A 20,275-nucleotide genomic window follows, 5' to 3' on the forward strand; every position below is an offset into this window, starting at 1 on the left:
TGGCTGCTTTAGGCACGGTGGGAGAGTGTACATACATCCACACGCACCTAATTGCTTACTTTTAAGTTACCATTATCTACCAAACAGACACAGAAGTGTAAGCTCTTAGGGTGCAGTTAATGAGACAGGACATGTTGCTCTTCTGAGAGTTGAACGGTGCTTGACATATGTTTTGTGCGAACTTTACCAAAGTAAGGGGTTAGGAGGTAAAAGAACAGAGTTGGCGGATTCTTTTAAATGAAAAAAATATATATATTTCTCTTTACAAAATGATAGAACAGGGGAGGAATTCTTTACATGGGTTCAGAGAGGTTCTCTTCACTATGCTGTGCTTGATTTTTCCTTTTCACCTGCCTGCGGCCAGTCTTAAAATGAGGGTATGGAATGGAGGACAGTTTCCCATGAGATTGTCCTGGGGTGGGGGTAAAAGGCAGGCCAGTGGGAGAAGAGGTAGGGCTTCTGGCACTGCTCACAGAGGAGTATCCAGAACTGTTTTCCGCTCCTGGTTTCACACAGTGTTCGGCAGTGTTGGGTTTGGACAGGATTGGGAGCGAATGAAGGATGATCGACGTGTCCTCATCACTAGATTCTTGGCAGTGCTGGTCTATGTGAAAGAGCGAGAGGTCCAAAATTCCACTAGGTCCCGTGACTGTAAACCAGAGTAGAAACATATTCATTAAGTTACATTGGAATCACATATACAATGCAAAGCAAGCACAGAAAACTAAAACAAAACTGATGAGGGAGGTGCAGTGAACAGCATTTTCAGGAAATTCTACCAGCAGGTTATTTTCCGGAATTAATTTCTAGAATGAGAAAGGGGATTGGGTGGGAGAGAAGATATTACCAGTTACTATATGTACAAGTATAAGTCTGGCCTTGAAAAGGGCGGTTTTAAGCACAGTAATCACAACAATGTTGGTTTAAAGGGCCTTTGGGTGTCATGCCACTTTATTTCCTAAAGGATTTAGTCCTTTAAGGGTTCGATTCCAAAATGGAAAGTGCCAGACCGTGTCAGATCTTGATTTTAAAAAAAAAGTTTATGCAAGGTTTTAAATACCAGTTAAAAGTTTATTTACTAAACAGAGGAGTTGAAAGATTTGTGTTTTCTTTACCTGCTCAACAGGTTTGGCTTGATTTATTGATTTAGTTTGGTAGTTTTTCTATTCATAGTTCAATGCATTAAGGCTTGACTAAGCAACACCGAGAGCTGCACTGGCATGAGGTACATTGTAGACTGGTGCGGAAATTGTCTCTATTTTATAAATAATCCCGCTTCTTGGCTTATCGTGAATTCAACACCTTGAAAGGTTAAGAAATTCCTTGTTTTAAATGAAACTACAGTAAAGATGGACCCTCACCATCTCCTTCCCTCTCGCCCTCACTTTCCCGGTCACCTTCATAGCCAGAACACGATGTATCGAGACTCCAGTCCAAGAAGTTCCCCAGGAGTGTTTCTTCTTGATTTGACAGCTCAGCCGTGGGAGTGGTCACGAAGCTACCCCGATCTTCCTGTATGCTGTCTTCTCTACGTCTGTGGACAGCCAAGCATTACTACAACCGTATGCAAGGTTTCTCTGAACCCAACCCGCTCCTTACAGGAATAGCCAATTCCAGACAAAATATCACAATACCAGAGTTAAATACATAAACTAACTTGCAGCCCATCAACTGCATGTCCCACAATCCAAGACTGGCTCTGAATTATAATAGGAGAAGTAGTCAGTCTGCTGGCCTACAGTCCTTCCATTAATGATAAAGAATCCCATATCTACCAGGAGATGGAACACGCCAAGCACCATAACCACTACAGCCTGCTCTAATAATTATGCAGACAGACAGGGTAGCTCCTGACAGAGTGTTGGCTGAGCACTCAGCTAGTGAGCAGACCTAGAATGGATATTTTTAAGCTCAATGATGACAGCGTGGGCACCTGGGGGACCTAGATAAGCCATCAACACATACTAGAACCATTACAAAGTTTACTCTAAGAAGGTGCCAGGGTACTCCTTGCACTATAACCAGTACGGCAGACTGTGGTGGTTATGGTAGTTGGAGTGTTCCTTTAAATGTCACCCTTCAGCTCAACCCCTACAATAAAATGCATTAAATTCTAGCCTGCCTCATGGAAATCTTTTCATGCGGATTACACAGAAAGATAAGTCTGTAAATACTATCTCATAATTAGTTATCCAATAGGACAGTAAATGAATCATTAATTAGGAGCAGATTGGCTTCCCTGCTGGATTCAGACAGATAACCGCTAAAATGTATTAATGCTTTGCACATGAGCCGAGTTTAAGGGTCCCCAAGATGCCCATACAGCCCAAGTGGCGAGCATGATGACTAAAGAAGTTACCATTAATCTGCAGGACAAACACTAGGCATCACTGCTCTGCTTAATGCAGGGTACACAAACATAGCTTTACCTCTTTGTTTTATTCCCAGAAGGCGAGCACAGGAAGGGATGGACGTCAGCCATGCTAGGAGAAGACACGAGGGGCTCTGTGTCCAGGAGCGGGGCTCCGAGCAGCATACACAGCTGGCTATGATCCATCACCTGCGACAACAGCAAGCAGACTGTTACCTGAGCCAAGCACCCACTCCCAGAAGAGTAATCAGCAGCCAGGGCTTCAGCACCTGCCAAACATACAGCCCGTGAGGGCCCAGCAAGCACGTTACAGAACCTTTACAAAGACAGCGAGTGGACAAGGCTGGACTGACTCAATGGCAATAGATTGGTACGTTATATTATATTTGTACACTTGTGTTTTTTTTGTTTAATCAGCTGCTCATAACACCTACGAGTTATTCCTTTAGTAGCTCAAAATGTGTATAGTATATGGTGGAGCGCTTAGTAATAAAATATATTGCTTAAAAATCCTTTAAATTTGTGTAAATGTGTAAGGCTGGACTGACTAACTGGGGGGTTATTTATCAAAGTGTTCCAAAAGGAGATTGTTAAATTAAATAATTTTGATCATATTTATAAAAAACATTTTTTTTTTTTTAAATAAAAAGGGATCCAAAAACTGAACGGTTTTCTTTTCCAGTTTTCAAATGACTTAAATTTACTGTGGTTGGAAATGAACACCACTTTCTCCTTTAGTCACAAACAAAACAAAAAGTAAAAATTTGATGCAAGAATATGATGTCAAATCTCTTGCAGTCTGCCTAGCAAAATGACACTGTCATTGCTCTCAAAATTAGCCATCAAAGCAAGAACACACCACTTGTAGTAGTCAGATTGATATAGATTTTCAGCTAGTGCATCGTAACTACAGCACATAAAGCAGTTTTAAAAGATAGAAGGAATGAAATGCATTTTAAGCCATTGGAAGCCAAATTATTCCCCTTAGTATGTCGACCATATAAGTTTGGCTCACCTTTGCTTTGCTAATCTGGTCATAAAGGTCATCCTGAAAGCGCTGTTTGACGGCTGTCAAAGACACCTGCCGGTAATCCTTGGGTGCATCATCGAAAAAACTGAAAAAAATTTAAAATAAGCAAGTTTAGATCCCAATATAACCAAGTCAAACTACAGTCAAAGCTGCAGGTATGAGAACCATTTACTCACCATTTCTTGTGTAGGAGCAGCACACATGGTGTGAGCCGCTCCAAGGTAAAACCGGTGTTCTCTACCAGCTGAGCCGGCCAGGGGAGTGCTGTGGAACAAGAGAAAACTATGAATATGAAATTTGACAGAAACAGCGAAGTATAATAATTTGTCTTTTTCTGGCACATGGATCTCTTATATGTTAATTTAAGGATAGACTGAGCCAGCTGTGAAACTGGGATAAGGCTAGAACTCCCATAATCCCATCCTGTGCCCATAAAGATCTGCTATGCAGCGGTTTAACGGGAGACGCTCAGGACCTCCACAGACAAGTATGGGAGCATTAGAATTTGTGGAATTACTCCTGGCTGAGGGAGGACGCAAAACTTCTATTTGCAGTAATAGCAGAAGAGTAATTCATGGGATTTATGGAGAGTGAATTTACAATGTCAGTCATGCATTTATTGACTGGGATTGTCCCCTAGCCTCACCTTGTTCGTGCAGTATCCTTGCAAGCAGCAGGGCGCCGGCAGCCAGCTGAGCTGGGGAATAGACAGACAGTTCTGTATACAGAAGAGACAGTTCTGAGATGTAGCTGCAGAGATGCAAAGTGTTTCGATCCATCGGAACAATGTGTGCAAGAACATCCTTATAATCTACCACCGTAGGAATCTGAGGAGAGCAAAGTAAGTGTCACATTACACCGTACCACGTTATTCAGTATAAATACAAGACTTCTGGCTTTTTCAGAACTACAATTCCCATGATTCTTTGCCTGCCCTCAGGCATGCACAAAAGTCTGGCTGTGCTTGGTGCCTAAGGGTCAGAAAGCTTTTCTCCTAAATAAATAAAACCACAAAATACAAACTGGCTACAGGTCAGCAAATCATTCCAAAATAAATATTCAATTGTTTTAATGTACATATGCAAAGGCATAAATGATATCAGTATTTTATTTTAACTGGTTTCATTAAAGCTATATTTGCAATGTGTCTCTTGAACAAATATATGCTATATGAGACCTGCAACATTCCATGTCGGCACAAAATAGTCTCATCGCCATGTATTAAATAAAGAAATACATTAAAAAAAAAAAAGGCAACCGGCAGCGATGCTCCTGCACCACACTACAGTTCCACACTCTAGATACAAAAAGTCCATGACTATCAGGATACTTAATGTGGCCAAACGAGTGCTGCCCCAATACTGGAAACAAGCAGTGACACCCCCAATTACGGCCTGGTTCAGCCAAATGGAGGACCTAAGGACGATAGAGGAACTAACCATGATGGCTAATTCCACACCCACTGCCTACATGAACATTTGGACGCATTGGATTCTAGAGACGGCAAAAGAGGAATTCCAATTAGAACTCAGACCTCACACTGACGAACACCACCGCACCGACAGATAGAACTCAAAACATGCACACCGGACACCACAAGACTACAGACAGACGACCTGAACGGAACCTTCACCACTTTCCTCCCACCCCGACACTTTCCCCCCCTTCCCCTAAAAACACCCCAAGCATTACCCTTATTTGGAAACACTACTGAAACCGCAACCACACATCCAACAAAAACATACCTCATGCCCGCAATACTGCCATCTCCCCGGATAAACACGGGAAACAATGACGGCAACAACGGGGAAAACACACACCCACAACAACCAATGCCACCAGGCCTGAGACGCAGGGCTCTATGAAAAGTCGACGACAGGGAACACAAGGGAGGCCTACATACCTAGGCTCTCACATAAACCAGGCCCCTAAAGCAATGTGCGCCCCGACAAGATACCGGGGTAACACCGACACACTGATGGCACCACCACATTAAAGATCCCACGCATGTGAATGGCACAGGAAATGGAGTTCACTCCACAGACACTGACACTTTACCACGGGCTCATTAACTTGAAATAATAAGGTTGCCTAGAATATAGTTCACCCTGTTTATAAAATGTTGTATAACTACTATTCCCAGACACGGATACAACCAATTACCGGAGACCTGCGAGTCCTCCTACATCGAAGGCCTGCGAGCCTAAAATGATATCATATGACGTAATACACTGTAGAGACCTACGTGTCTCATTGAGCAACGATACTAGCAAACCGGATAAATAAATAAAAATCATACTCACAAACATGGACCTGTTCCGTGGGCCTGGGCCTGGAGCTACAGCTCCATCAGCCCCTACGATGATCCGGCTATGACAATATATATGACTAAAGCGGCCTGCGAGCCCTCAAATACTTGGGGCCTACGCGCCCAAACGTATGTTCGTTTACCTAGCCTAACTTATTATGTTTTTCTTCCACTTTGATTATACCTATGCTAAAGAAGAGACCTGCGAGTCTCACTGTTTTTTCCTGCATTGAAATATAAAATAAAAATAAAAATTATATTTACAAAAAAAAAAAAAAAAAAGGCTACACATCATGGGAAATGTAGATTAGAAACGGTGGTGTCAAGATTAGCCTCCATTAGTATAAGGTTTATCGAACTTATATTTAAATCAATTGCAGTTTTGTTATCACTGAATTATGTGTGGAACAGGCTGCAGGCGCAATAAACAAGGAGTGGGGTAAGTAAACAACGAATAGCAAAGTATTAAACATCACAGGGGTGAACAAACGCCATATTAAAAGATTTTGGCTCAAAGCCCCACCAATCCCAGTTTAACACTAGCTGTACATGACTACCATGATTTAATAGCTTTGCGTTACATCAGAGATTTAAGTAAATATTCTTTGAGAAATACACATAACAGTTCCCAAGTCTGCCCTTTGCTCTTGATTTTTGAAGAGGAAGGAGAATTTTTCTCTTTTTTTAAATTAAGCAAGTCTTGCAGAAGGCTAGCAGCAACTCACCCTCCCTCTTTCACAAATCCTGTGTACACAAAGGCTTGGCAGGGAAGGCCCCACCATTAACTGTGTGAATCCCAGATAGTATGTCTCCTTATGGGGGGGAGGGGAAGACAGGCTGGCATTCACAAAAGATACTCAATAAAGGACAAGCTCTGCTTGGTTAGGCTGATGGAGCAGTTCGCCGATAGGGAACAATAAGTAGGAGTGATGGAACGTGCAAATGTCCAGGACACTTGACTGAAACAAAATCGGCCGCGCAGGTTATATATATATATATATATATATATACATATATATATATATATATATATATACATATATATATATATATATAAAAAACAGATAAAATTCGTATCTTGAAATACCTTTTTTAGATACTAATTTTATCTGTTTTTTTACATCTACATCACTGGACTAATACGGCTACAATCTCTACTTGAACACATATATATATATATATATATATATATACACACACACACACACACACATACATACACTTTCAGATGCATTGTACATTTGTATGCTATAAAATACAGTAACTGAAAACTTTATTTTAGATAAAACTGTGTGACCCCAGCCACTCCGCTCCTATTAGGGCCTATGTTTAGTGTTTGATACGTGGAGCAGGCGGGTGTGTCGCATTATGAGTTGGGCCATACTCCCAGACCCATGGTTTAGAGAAAGCAGGCATAAAGGTATTTTAAACCACATATACCATGATGCACAGCACGACTGCCATGGCGATGGAATGGTTAATCCTCTAGAGCCATAGCAAGACAAAATGTACATCAGGGTCATTTATAATAACAATAATAAAATCGCTGCATGACTTGATAAGAAATGTAAATACGCTTTAGCACTCACCCTTATTTTTCCTTCTAGTGCAGAGATGATTTCTCCCATCATACGAACCAGATCCTCATATTTGTAAGTGTTATCTGTTAACCAGACAGCTTCGCGGATTGTCAGAATCTCTTTACTAATAAAGCTGTGAACGGAGAAAAAAAAATAAATAAATATATATATATATATATATAAATAAATCTCAAGTTCATTCTAGCCATGCATTAGTAAAAGCAAATGTTAACAACACAACCTCACAATGAAGCACCTTGTGCGGGGATTAGGAACTGGCTGAGAGTTCCAAGCCAATCCTGCCTCCTACTGTCAGAGGGTATTCTCTACACATCTTTGGACAAATGTAGACACACCCAGTAAGTGCTATTAAAATGTGGCACTTTTGCAGCTTCTCATACAACAAATTACGTAAAGAGAAATTACAGGGACACCAAGTACCAGAAACACTGCAGCTTAAATGGATACTCTAGTATTAGGAATACAAAGCTGTATTCCTGGCACTTTAACTCCCTCTGCTCCCCACAATGAGAGAAGTCAACATTAAGAGTCAGTTTATTGTAAATCTGACAGAAGGAGGTGGTCACCTGCTGGCTAGTTTATGTATGAGAGTTCTAAAGGAGATCCCATAGGGACTGATCTGTCACTTGCTCTTTTAGGCTCCATTAGTATAGTAGTCCAAAGTATCAGAAAGCAGGAAAGAGAAAAATTATTATAATTATGGTTTGTTATTTTTTTTTATTTTTTATTCTTAATAAAATTATACACCCTTATAACACTACTTACCGTGTGCAAATCACCATACATGCAATTCCCACGAGCTGGAGTCTGGCCCGTGGGACAGTGCGGAGTTTCAAGTACCGATCCACCAATCCCACCGTCATATGCAGGCAGAGACTGGAAAAGTCTTTCATTGTGGCTACTTCCACCAGCCAATCAATGAGGATGTATCTGCAGGACAAAACGTATTTTTCTAGTACACATCACATGGACACAAATCATTCCAGCCAAAAGGGGAACTTCAGCTAGACAGACAATCCCAACTCAATCCATCGAGTAAATCAATCTAGAAATCTTAATGTCGCCTAAACTAGATCGTATTAAACTGGATTAAATTGTGTGATCGGGGGCGGAGCCTGGCAGCCATGCCGAGCAGACGCATGCAACATGGGCTCCGAGGCAAAAATCAAAAAGCGGACAAAATATGCGAGACAAAGCCCTCAATTATGCTCTCACGACAGCCCCAGCCTAAAGGGCACACCAAAGCGACGATACCAGCCACAAATTTTCACTGCCAGCGGCGGTCTCTTCCCGGAGATCGACCTGAGGCCTACGGGAGGCAAAAGCAGGCGACGCGAGGGAAGCGGCCGATCCCTCTGCAGCAGCAGCCTCCTTGGACGAAGGTCTCCCCGGAGGAATCAGCCTCTCCCCCCCCCCCCATGCCGGTGGGGGATATCCCGGCAAGCGCAAACGACGACCCAGCACCAGAGAATCACCTAGCGACACCCGAGGTGGCCGCCACGTGTGAGACCCGACCCAAAATGGCGACTATCACACAGCCAGCAACGACGGCGAACGAACAGCAAGAACCTGTCCTGCGCTCTGTAGACCGCTTGTTGCAGACTCTAAACGATCACTTCCACCAGCTATGGGTCGCACTGGAAACTTACGTACCCTATATGGCGCCGGCCCCTCGAGATGGCGGACGGGGTGGCAGGAACCGGAGGGTGAGGAGGACTCTCTCGGACCTAAAGCACTCAGACAAGCCTGCACCACACACTACTGGCCCACCTGGGCCGAGGGCCACCAAGGGTAAAACCCGGAAGCATCACCCACACGGACGGAGGGACGGCCGCCACAGAAGGCGGCAAACCATCAGCTCCCCCCGTTACTCCCTACAAGGGAAGGACCCAGCCCGAAGTGCAGGGGTCCGTGGAGTAAGGATGTTGGCCTTCATCCCGGCCCGGGGCTGGAGAGAGGACGCACCTCGCCCCCAACAACCTGCCACCTATGTACCCACACCTGCTACACGAGCAACCTGTACCGCTCAAGGGATAGTGCGGGACAGCAGCTCATATGGAACCCGCTACCAGCTCACCTTCTGGACTCTCAACGGCAGCAAAGGTGTTTCACGCCATTCCCTCCACGCCACTGCTGCAAAGCGAGAAGCCACTAAACTGCTCACTTCACGGCACGCAGAGGGAGCCGACTCCCGGGCTAGAAGCGCACCTGTGATGAACACCACGGACAAGACACAAGCAGCAGCAAAGGGCATCGGCTAAAATAGGACTATCTTGGCTCCTCATGAGCGGGCACACCTCTATGGGGACAGTACGCATCCATCAGTGTGACCTGCCAGTCTCAGTTCTGAGGGACACTTCGGGACTTTTACTTTTCCGACCATGCCTTTATGCCTATTTTACTGTTGTATCTAGCTACTCTCATTTCTCACAGGCACACACTATTAGTTATAATACATACATCGACTTTTCAAACGGAAGTAAGTTACCACATACACCTATATATTCACACAAATTCCACTACTGTGGATATCGGCAAAAGCAATAAGTAACCGTGCCATGCCTTGTTATAATGACAGGCTTACTGAATACACACGTGACAACAAATGAAGCGATTACAGTCGCGCACAAGCTAGCATATGTTTAAACAAGATTTAATTATTTACCATAACCAGTCAAGCAATGGCAAGCATAGCTGGAGGTTGTTTATCGTATGTTTTAATTCTGTTCTGCTCCCGTCTACTCAATTTTACAATTGCTATTTTATACGTGTTAGTACCTTCTTGAAGACAGCTTGTCTAACATAAAATTAGGCTACCATTCTTAGATGATGTACTGTTGTGTTAACGTCTATTGTGAATCCTGTGTCTTACTCGACCATGTGTCACCTGACGCCTGACTAACTTGACTTAGCGAGTTATCAATCCGGATCTTTTGATCCTTAGCTTGTAATTTCAAACTGAAGTTTAACTACTATATATATAAAAATGAGGCATAGAAAATCTGGAAATGTAATCTAACTTTGCGTATGGATGTGCAAACCCTATACTGTAAATCGTTTAAACGTTTCCTCCAATTTCTCTTCTGTATCCCATATTATATGCCTTTAATAAAAGAAAGATTGACAAAAAAAAAAAAAAAAAATTGTGTGATCGATCGGGAGAGCAGGACAATAATTACTATCTAGACCAACATACGTTCATCTTTTAGTAGTATAGGACCATTCAGTGGGTTCTATTCACAGGCACTTGTGTCTACAGAATAGTGACCAGGTTAGGTCCAGTCAGGACCCATTTCCAGAAAACCGTGAATTTAGTCAAAATTCTGCAATATGAACTCCCAGACTTTATTTTGTGAGAAGTGTCAAAAAAATGTGGTCGCCATGAGTTCCTACCAGTTCGTAACCGCCCACAGCAGCTTGAATTAAACCCAGGAACATACTAACTGCAGCCATCAAACCATCCACCCTCTCTCGTCAAAAAAAATAATAAAAAAAGATATCAGTCTGCACCCAATATTTCTATTAAGCAATGATTACCAAGCGAATGAACCCAAGGTTTTATGATCAGACTGCAGAAGATGCACTTACCGCATTGTATCATTCATGCCCTTCTGTCTGGTAAAAATGCCAGTTTTGCTGATAGGTTGAGATGACTGAAAGACCTGAGATACTGGTTCTGATGTTGGTCGTTGTTCGTGACCCAGCTGGTTCCTTTGCCCACATGACTTCGCCAAGGAGATCTGAAAGAATGAGAAAATTTTCTCTATTAACCGGACCATGATCTGAACAACTCATAACACTTGACAAAGTGGAAGGCACAATACGATAAATTGCAACAGCCTTCTTTTTCTAAGTTTCCCTAAGACACCATTAAGATTTTTACTATACCTATATCACTATCATATATGATGGCCCTTAACCAGTTCCCATCCTCTTTATAAACTAGCAAGTGTGGCCCCAACTAGATTAGGGAACACCACGCCAGGAGTCCCGGGGCAGATGATGACTTGGGTCGAATTGTTAACTTTATTACGAATGGAGTGTGTTAAATTAGCAGATGTTCCTCTACAGGTAATTGGGGTTAGATTTCTACCAATTCCAACTGAACTTGGAAGCTCAAAGACCAAAAAAAAATAATAATAATAATATCGACTAAAATGTGGGCTTGCAAAGTCAAAGGGAGAGAGATTGTTTTTTAATTTTCCTAATGCAATCAAATCTTTATTTGGCTCACTGGAGTATGAACACAACCCCCCAAAGTAATGGGATTATTATTAACCGCAGTGAAGGATAAGTACATGCCGATTTACCTGAGCATCCCAGCACCCGCGGGCCGCGTAGTCTCGTAGCTGCCTCATACTCTGCAGATATCTACCAGGATCCGATAACTAAGAGGGGGAAAATAAAAGTTAGTATAAAATGACTTTAGTTACAGGATTATGATTCCCAGTCAGTCACTGGCAGGAAACGTGCAATGGGAGTTTTATAGCATTAGTTGGAAAGCAACCCATTGTAAATCCTGGATTTTGACATGGCTCAATGACCTCCAGTTAGAATGCAGACATTGAGCAGGAATTAGCTCACATGTAACAGAACACTTCGTTGTCCTAGATTTTATACCATTTCACCACTGTTTAAAAACGTACCACGGTCCTGCTGGGCACCTGTACCACATCCAGCAAGAGAAGCTACATTGCCCTATAGTTCACAGTGAGCTGACGCAGGACAGCGCTAACTGGCTGGGAGCACTGAGACGATGCTGTCAGCCAACTGCTCTCAACAGCAACATCTGGCTCCCCCTGCTGGAGAACACTGGACATTATTCAGATGCCCAATAGGACAGTAGTAAATTGCCAAGCAGTTTTAGGATCTTACAATGAGATGGCACCAGGATGCTCCTGGCACCATAACCACTACAAAATGCTACAGTGATTATGGTGCTTGGAGAGCTTTTGTGACTGATATCCTATTCAGTGCTCCACATTGTCCATCATGTAACCAACAGATATTTAACAGTCATTTTCAAACATATTTCAATCACAAGATTTCCTACAGATATGAAGAAATTTACAGGGGGGACGGGGAGGACTAGAGAGGGGTCATCAGTATGTTACACCACAAAATTACCACTCACAGCGTTTTTCTGATTGGTTTCCCATAGGAGGTAGGAGCTGTTTAGGCAGCCAAGAGAGGCTGAAACTTCAAGCATTTTTAGAGCACCATTCTTACGATCATCATCCTGAAAGAAAAGATCATAGAAAAAAAAAAAAGTGGGTTACACTGGGTGTGTTCGCTGAGACACAGATACAGAATGAGTTAATCAGGATTACCAGCACACGACAAACACTTAAAAATTAATAAATAAAAAACACTAAACTGGGAATCTGACAAGAAAACCGCATATTTTAGGATAAAATAACAAAATTGGAAGAATTTTCCTCCACTCAGCAAGCGTTTTATACAGCTCTGTCCTTTTGCCTAAAGCATGCAATCAAGATGGCAGGTGCCTAATATCACAACTGATCAAAACAAAACCGCAAAGCTGGACATTCATTAGGATTAACCATAAACAAATAAATGCCCAGTCAATAACTTAAAGGATCACCGTAATGTCAGGAAAACAAACTCGTTTTCCTGGCACCATATAGTCCTTAGGTCGCCCCCAACCCTCAGGTCCTTACTTTAATCCAGCGCTGGGCTCCCTCGGCACTGGTGACCTCTCCTCCCCCTCCGACGTCGAGTGGAGCCGAATGTGCATGCGTGGCCAGAGCCGTGCATTAAAAAACACCCATAGGAAAGAATTTCTCAATGCTTTCCTATCAACGTTCTGCGTGCCCTATGCAATTTTCGCATTGAGAGTCAGGAAGAGTCACTAGAGGCTGGAATAATCCTTAATGTAAACATAGCAGTTTCTCTGAAACTGCTATGTTTACAGCTGCAGGGTTAAAACCTGGGGTACCTGGCACCCAGACCACTTCATTGAACTGAAGTGGTCTGGGTGACTATAGTGGTCCTTTAATGTTACTAGATATGTATTGGAAGCATGGAAGGTTCATTCAAGTAAAGTAGAAACAAAAGAAAACATTTAAAAGTACAATGCATCTCGGAACCAGGAAGGAGTTTCTCGTTTTTATCCCCAAGAGGCATTTGTAATGCCCAGAAAACATGGCATAGTGCAGATTATGTAGGTTTAAAGAAGTCCCAGTGTTGGCACATTTACAGAAGAGAAATGATGTCTTACCTCAAATAAGCTTAGAACTTTTGCCAAACAATACTGGATAGAACCCCGGAGACCCTTAAAAAAAAAGACAATATTAGAGTTAGCAGAAACCATAAGGAGCATATTAGAGATGAATGCAGTGTGCCATAGAGAGGCAAGCAACTCAACGCATTGATTTAAAAATAAATAAATGCCCATATACAGTAAGTACAGCTACCTGATGGAAGCCAAGCACCTGTACTATTAAAGCTGCTGCTGTCTGCAATAATGCCCTGATCGCTCCCTGGTGAGAGGGCAGTTGACATACATGCTCCTATTCAGCGAGAAATAATGACGTAAAAGAAGCAGTTAAATTTTTTTGGTTTCATGTAAATGAAGCCTTTTGAGGAAATATGAATGGCTTCTCTGCCAGGTGAAGGACAGAAACTGGGGTGTAGGGGAAAATAAAGAGTTTAATGGGTGAGATTTAACAGTATGTGCAAGTGAGATTTTCTTTTCCCCTTTGGTTTATTTTAAAGCCCAATTCTTCTAAGAACCCTCTAAAGGATCTCAATAAGATTGCTACTTAAAATGTAGACCCAATTGTTAGGTTGGCAGTTTTAATAAGATTATAACATTTAAATTAAACCAGCATGTGATTGAGAGCCTCCTCTGCTAGGAGTTTGTTTCTAAATGTGATGTCCTATTGCATCAGGGTCTGACAATCTTGAGTCACCCAATTATTTTCCCATTGCTTTCAGACAGAACTTTGAGATATTGTAGAATTCTGTGCTGCTCACCTTTTTTAACCCTTCATCAGGAGTTACAGCAGCAGCACACTCTTCCTTCAAGCTATCAAACACCACAGCTTTGCAGCAACTTCCAGAGGTCGACCAAGGTGGACGAATGAACAGCCAGATGAAGGGGTCTGCTCCAATGTTTAGACGCTCTGTCAGGCTGAAGAAACGGGAGGCCTTTAGTCCATTCACTTCAGCCCGTCCATCATCTGACATAGATACTGCGTAAAATTAGAGAAGACTGTCAAGAATCTAGCCATTTAATCCCCATATACCTGTGTTGTGTCATGACATCAAGGGACTTTCTTACCACTAGATATGAAGGTGATACGCTGGGTGTCAAATGTTAAGCAAGCAAACAAAAACCAAACACATTTGGGTATAAGAAAAGATACCCATGGCACCAACAGAAACCGTCTGTGTCAACTCTGTGCCATTGAAAGTTTTTAACAATTATTCAAATCATACAGAAAGTCAAGACATTACAGCTATGTCAAAAAAGGGTTGGGATGATTTAATTCAGCCGAATCCTCCTATACCCCAGGGCTCAGTGTCACACAATATGCAGAGGCATACCATACAGATACTTGAACCGATCATCAAGTAGTTAAACTTCCCAATTATAAAGTCTCCAACACTTTTTTGTAAAACTAAATAAAAGCAGAAGAAAGGCTTCACAAAGAATTAGAACCGTTACAGTATGCTATTGTAGTTATGGTACTTTAATGTCCTTTTAATGAAGCACTGTCACTTGTGGGGTCCTTGCAAGACCTTGCCACGGTAACAAGTCAGCTTCCATCTTAAGAGTTGGCACACAAAGCAGTTAGGAGCATTTCATTTGCATTTTTGCCACCACCTGCATGAGGTCCCAAAAGTGGGCATAGTTGGAAGGATCTATGGGGCTGATGGGGAAATGGTAAAACGCAGCAGTAGAAGCTACTTGAAGGATACTAAGTAACACAGAAGACATACAGCTGTGAGAACGCAACATATTGCATATATGGAGGGGGGGATAATAAATAAAACAAAACACACAATATTGTCAAACTCATAGAAGAATAAGAGGTTTTTACTTACATCCCTCATTATACAAGTAAGCAATTCCCAGCTTTACACATGCTTCAAAGTTCCCGCATTCTGCCGCCCTGGTAAGAGTGAAATAAAGAAGTTAAAAATATATAATTTTTTAAATATATATATATTTTAAACTGCAACAATGTAACAGAGGGCCAGACTGCTATGTTGCGGTTCAAAGCAAGTAGAAACAAATAGGGTGATAAATATTAGCCCAGTATATCTAGCACTGTAAACAGAACGCTTTATTGCTCAAAAATATATAGTGGACACGGTGCAGTTATGGTCATATCAGAAATATTTATTCAGGACCTGAAATGAAGATAAATCCATTATTTAAAGATTACCTACTAGTCATATGGTTTGTTTTTCCCCAAAAAACTTCTTTCAAGTTAAAAGTTAGGACTACTTTGTTATAAGATTTTAAAACAAACGTGGGAAGGTTTAAACTACTAAATCGGAAAGTAAGCTTAGCAATGTGACAGCGCTTTTCAGACTGTCCAAAGTCAAAAGGAATCTTCTCACTTGTTGGGCAACCCAACAAACTTCCACTGGATTATGCCAGAAGTCCAACATACTTCTATTCCCCGATTTTCTTCCTTATCTCCTTTCATGCACAAACCCCCTGTGTCAGCCTCCCATCAAGCACTCGTGCTACTATGAAATCAGCACCCCAGTCACATCTACAAGAGGTTTATTGCCCCTCTGAAAGGATGGTGTGTGCGTTCGATATTTCCTTCCATAATATTTAAACCCACCAAACAATAGCTTTATCCCAAGACGACCTGATCCATTTTTTCTGAACTATACCTTTCAAAGAGATGCAAGTTTTCTGGGGAAGGCCATACATCTTGAAAACCAGTACGGGCCCAAACGCTGCTGTGATTATCCACCAGAGCTCTTAGTTGAGGATGTACCTAGAATAAAAATAAGAACTATATTTAGCCTTTGAATAAAATATAGACACACACACACACTTCTACAGTGGGATATAACAAAGGAGACAGGCTTACAACAAAAAAAATGAATTTTTGCAGTGCATTACGGGATCATGAAAAATTACACTATGGATATCGCTCACCGACCAGAAGACTATACGCTTACTTCCATAGCAATAACATATAAATAAATGGCCATTAATAAGGAATGGACACGTACAGCTGATAAAACAAATAATCAACAACACGAACGCTTACATCTCGCATGGAAAGGATGTCCACGGCAGGTAAGCACTCCAGGATATAAAGTAGGACGTCTTCTGGGAGGCTGAGAAGGGTCAGCAATCGTGGGCGTCTTTTCACCCGACGCTTGGGAGGGCCAGTAAAACATTTAGAGCATCGACAGTGCAAGGCTGTGGGGAAAATAGACATGAATCATAAATAAGACCAGCAGGAAATAGTTACTCTAGCTGAATACATAGGGGTTACAGTTAAGCTGAGGAAAGTTGCCTATTTTACAAATATGCATGAAAACATGGAGATATACATAGGTTAACGTTCTAGGCCGGGCTGAGAGTTATCAGAAAAACATCTAGCAAGCTCAAGTGGGACACAAGACTGTGTTACTGTTACTTTCAATGAATTATTCCAGCAGTGAGGATTTTCACATGAATGCGCCCGGCAGCATATGAAATGTGTTAAAAGCAGATAAAATGGCCATGAATTTGATACATTTAACATTGCTGGATGAGTGTTATGAGTATTACACCACACATGCCTAATCAGGACTTTTTTTTGTATTTGGCAACGTTATAATGCAAACACATATGATGTCCTGATCAGACCATTGGGATGAATTGGTGCCAGCTCTGAGACCATGATGTAAGTCAAAGGTGGCACAGAGGTAGTAGAACTTCAACCAATGTGACTGCCAAGGCGTTTTGGAAGTTTGACTTCACCGTCAGCTGGGTATAGAGACAGCTAGCCACTGTCTAGTCAGGGAATATGTTCTAAACCTCTGCTAGCACGAGGCACAGCTCCATTTTAAATGGTTTACAGATGTAAACTTTTAAATGAGCAAAAACGTCGCCCCCATTCATCCTGCAATGGGAATATGAGAACTCCAAATAACATGCAGATATGATAGACCTTTATAAATACTAATACATTTCTCATACTTGTCTGCCTGCCAGAACAATTGGGACTGCAGTCCAACAGATGGACATCTATGCCAATTAGTCTTCTACCTGTTGATCATGTGCATTACAATCATAAAATAAATAAAAGTAAATCATAGATTTCCTATTGAATACAATTATGTTGTTCTTACACATATGGATTAACAAAATAAAAAACAAATAAAAAGGGACACTTCTATAGTTTAATTTTTCTAAAGTTTTTTTTTTTTTTGGTTGAGCAGAGTAAACACAATGCCAGTGGTTCAATAAGAAAAAATAAAATAAAAAGATAGCAGTATATATGTAGCAAGATGCTTAAAACCTACAAAATCTGCCTTTGCAGCACAATTAACTCCTCATATTCCCTCCAGGATATAAGCATTGCTCAAGCAGACCAGACTGCTGTGTCCCCTCCCACTCACCACCAGTTACTGGCTGGCAATAGTTATTTTTGAAATAAAACCCGCCCAGCACAAATCATTAGCAGTCCCAAATATACACTAATCAATTAACCTACTCCACCATGATCCGTCAGCAGGAAGCTTTTAACAGTAAATGCATGGAATCATTATTCAGGAATATTACAGACAATGACAACAGACATGTGATTTCTATGTCTAACACAGTTCTGTTAAGAATTCAATAAAATGATGTTATTTCAATAAAATAACAGAAAATACGATACACTAAAACTACAGGTTTCATTACTTAAATGCCCATATTTCATGGCAATGCAAATATATCAAAACAGACTAATACTGTCCTACAAAAAAAAAGTGATTCATTGATACTTTTATTGCTTGCTAAAACGCTGTTAATACATTCCATACAATCATATCAAAATCCATTTAACTTATCACTTGCCATCTATGTCCACGATTAATCATTCAGCACCCTGTCCTGGTATCACCCCAAAATTCATGGGGGTCACAGATCCTAAAATTGGGGTACCCATACTATGGATCAAAGTAGAACCACAACTTGCTATGGGTAGCTCTATAAAACAAATTAAATACACTGAATAGTAATCTGTGCGTGTAGAAACATTTAGTTATTCAGAGAATTAACTAGTTTAGTGAGGACGCCCCTCCTCCAACTCGATGCAAACTTTGGAGGGAGATTTAAAAATCAGCAGAGCAGGAAGTGGAGGATCAGTGCAGTGGGGCATACAAATGCTCACAGCAGGAGATCCCTCTCAATGCCAAGCCCTGCATACCTATAGTACATCAGTTTGAATAAAGGATATAGACAGGCAACACACACACACACACACACATATATTGTAATTTAAAAACAAAATTACTTGTCTTAGAACTGAGAGTTATCAGAAAACTTCACTGGTTTACACAAGTAATAACCATGTAATAAAGCTTGTGAGTTAATTTTCCAACAATCTTTTAAATCAAAACAATTTACATCTAAAAAAACCCACAGTAAAATACATCACATTTGGAATTCAGAGCAGTTAAAGGATAAACAACAAACACTAAACATTATAAGTAAACAGGGAATCACTGCATATATAAACACTATACAACAATTATTTATATATATATATATATATATATACACACACACTGAATCACTCAAACTGTCAATCTCTGTATAAACTACATGCAAACAATAATAGATATTATATTTTATATATTATTTATTCCCCCCCACCCCCATGTCTGAGCTCTGATAGTAACATATTACAGTTGTATTATTTATATTATTTATCCCCCCCAGTAGATAGAGTAGCTGTTGCCCCCATTGCTGAGCACTGATAGTGATATATTACAGTTTTATTTTATATTATTTATCCCCCACTCCATGTGATAGCAGACAGTAACTGTTACCCCCATGTCTGAGCTCTAATAGTGATATTCTATATTATTATTATTTTTTTTATATTCTTTATTTTTGTTGTGCAGATAATTCTATATTATTATGTACCCCCCCCCCCCCCAGTAGATACAGAGTAGCTGTTGCCCCCCGGTCTGAGCCCCCCAGACAGTAACATTATTGCTATTAGCTGTGTGTCTGTCCCCAGACAGTGATATGATATTATTATTATTTGCCCCCCCCCCTCCCTAGATACAGAGTAGCTGTTGCCCCCCCGGTCTGTTCCCAGACAGTAACATGATTCATATTAGCTGTGTGTCTGTCCCCAGACAGGGATATGATATATATTGCTCTGACCGGTGATGGCAGTGACACTTACCCCCTCCTCCCTTCATGCCGGTAGGTGGGTGAGGTAGGTGGTGATGGTGGAGCAGTGAGGAGCAGCCGCCTGTCCCGGGTTCCAGCCTGAGATGTGCAGCGAGGAGGGGGCCAACCATTCCCCTCTCTGGGTTAACCACGCCCACAGCCCCAGAGCACTCCATTCAGTGCACGGCCAGGGCTCCGCCCACAGCGCGCACCTAGCCAATCAGCTCGAAGTACTCACTAATAAGACCGGCCAATGAATGGACACCAAAGGTTCCCTTGGAAACGGACGTCGGATAACGTGGCTGCGTCACACGGTCACGCACACGGGAGAGTTATTGTTTTCGAGAAGCAGTGTGGTAACAGGTCTGTCAGAGGGGTTTCATGGTTTACAGAGTCCTGCGTTTGTGTCTTTGTAAAAATAATTAAGAGATAGTGTGGCTAAGTCTCCCTTTCCCTGAGCTTGCCCATACTAAACATGGACGTCTCGGGTTTGACCAGCCAATGAGAGGCCATGCGCCACTTAGCCCCGCCCTTTTTTACCCAGAAGTCACCGGAGCAGCGCGTATTTTATTTGAACACGATTTGC

The 20,275-nt window shown here is 41.7% G+C and overlaps 1 protein-coding gene across 2 annotated transcripts; it reads right to left on the reverse strand.

The window, feature by feature from the left end:
• Positions 1 to 181: 181 nt before the first annotated feature.
• CCNF (cyclin F) lies at positions 182 to 19,921 on the reverse strand. 2 transcript variants are annotated; one of them, XM_063430584.1, is made up of 17 exons: positions 19,703 to 19,921; positions 16,577 to 16,731; positions 16,191 to 16,297; positions 15,384 to 15,451; positions 14,310 to 14,527; positions 13,552 to 13,605; positions 12,445 to 12,549; positions 11,621 to 11,698; positions 10,899 to 11,050; positions 8,076 to 8,240; positions 7,299 to 7,422; positions 4,048 to 4,228; positions 3,578 to 3,665; positions 3,387 to 3,486; positions 2,430 to 2,560; positions 1,398 to 1,534; positions 182 to 649 (listed from the first exon to the last, which is right to left on the reverse strand). In XM_063430584.1, exons 1-17 carry the CDS (start codon positions 19,863 to 19,865, stop codon positions 294 to 296), a joined length of 2,382 nt encoding a protein of 793 aa, XP_063286654.1. In that variant the 5' UTR covers positions 19,866 to 19,921; the 3' UTR covers positions 182 to 293. The 2 variants fall into 2 exon arrangements, with proteins under 2 accessions (XP_063286654.1, XP_063286653.1); XM_063430583.1 differs by having other exon boundaries at positions 186 to 649; positions 1,362 to 1,534.
• Between the last annotated feature and the right edge of the window lie 354 nt (positions 19,922 to 20,275).

Source organism: Pelobates fuscus, chromosome 8, assembly GCF_036172605.1.
Source record: "Pelobates fuscus isolate aPelFus1 chromosome 8, aPelFus1.pri, whole genome shotgun sequence".
Lineage (NCBI taxonomy): Eukaryota > Metazoa > Chordata > Amphibia > Anura > Pelobatidae > Pelobates > Pelobates fuscus.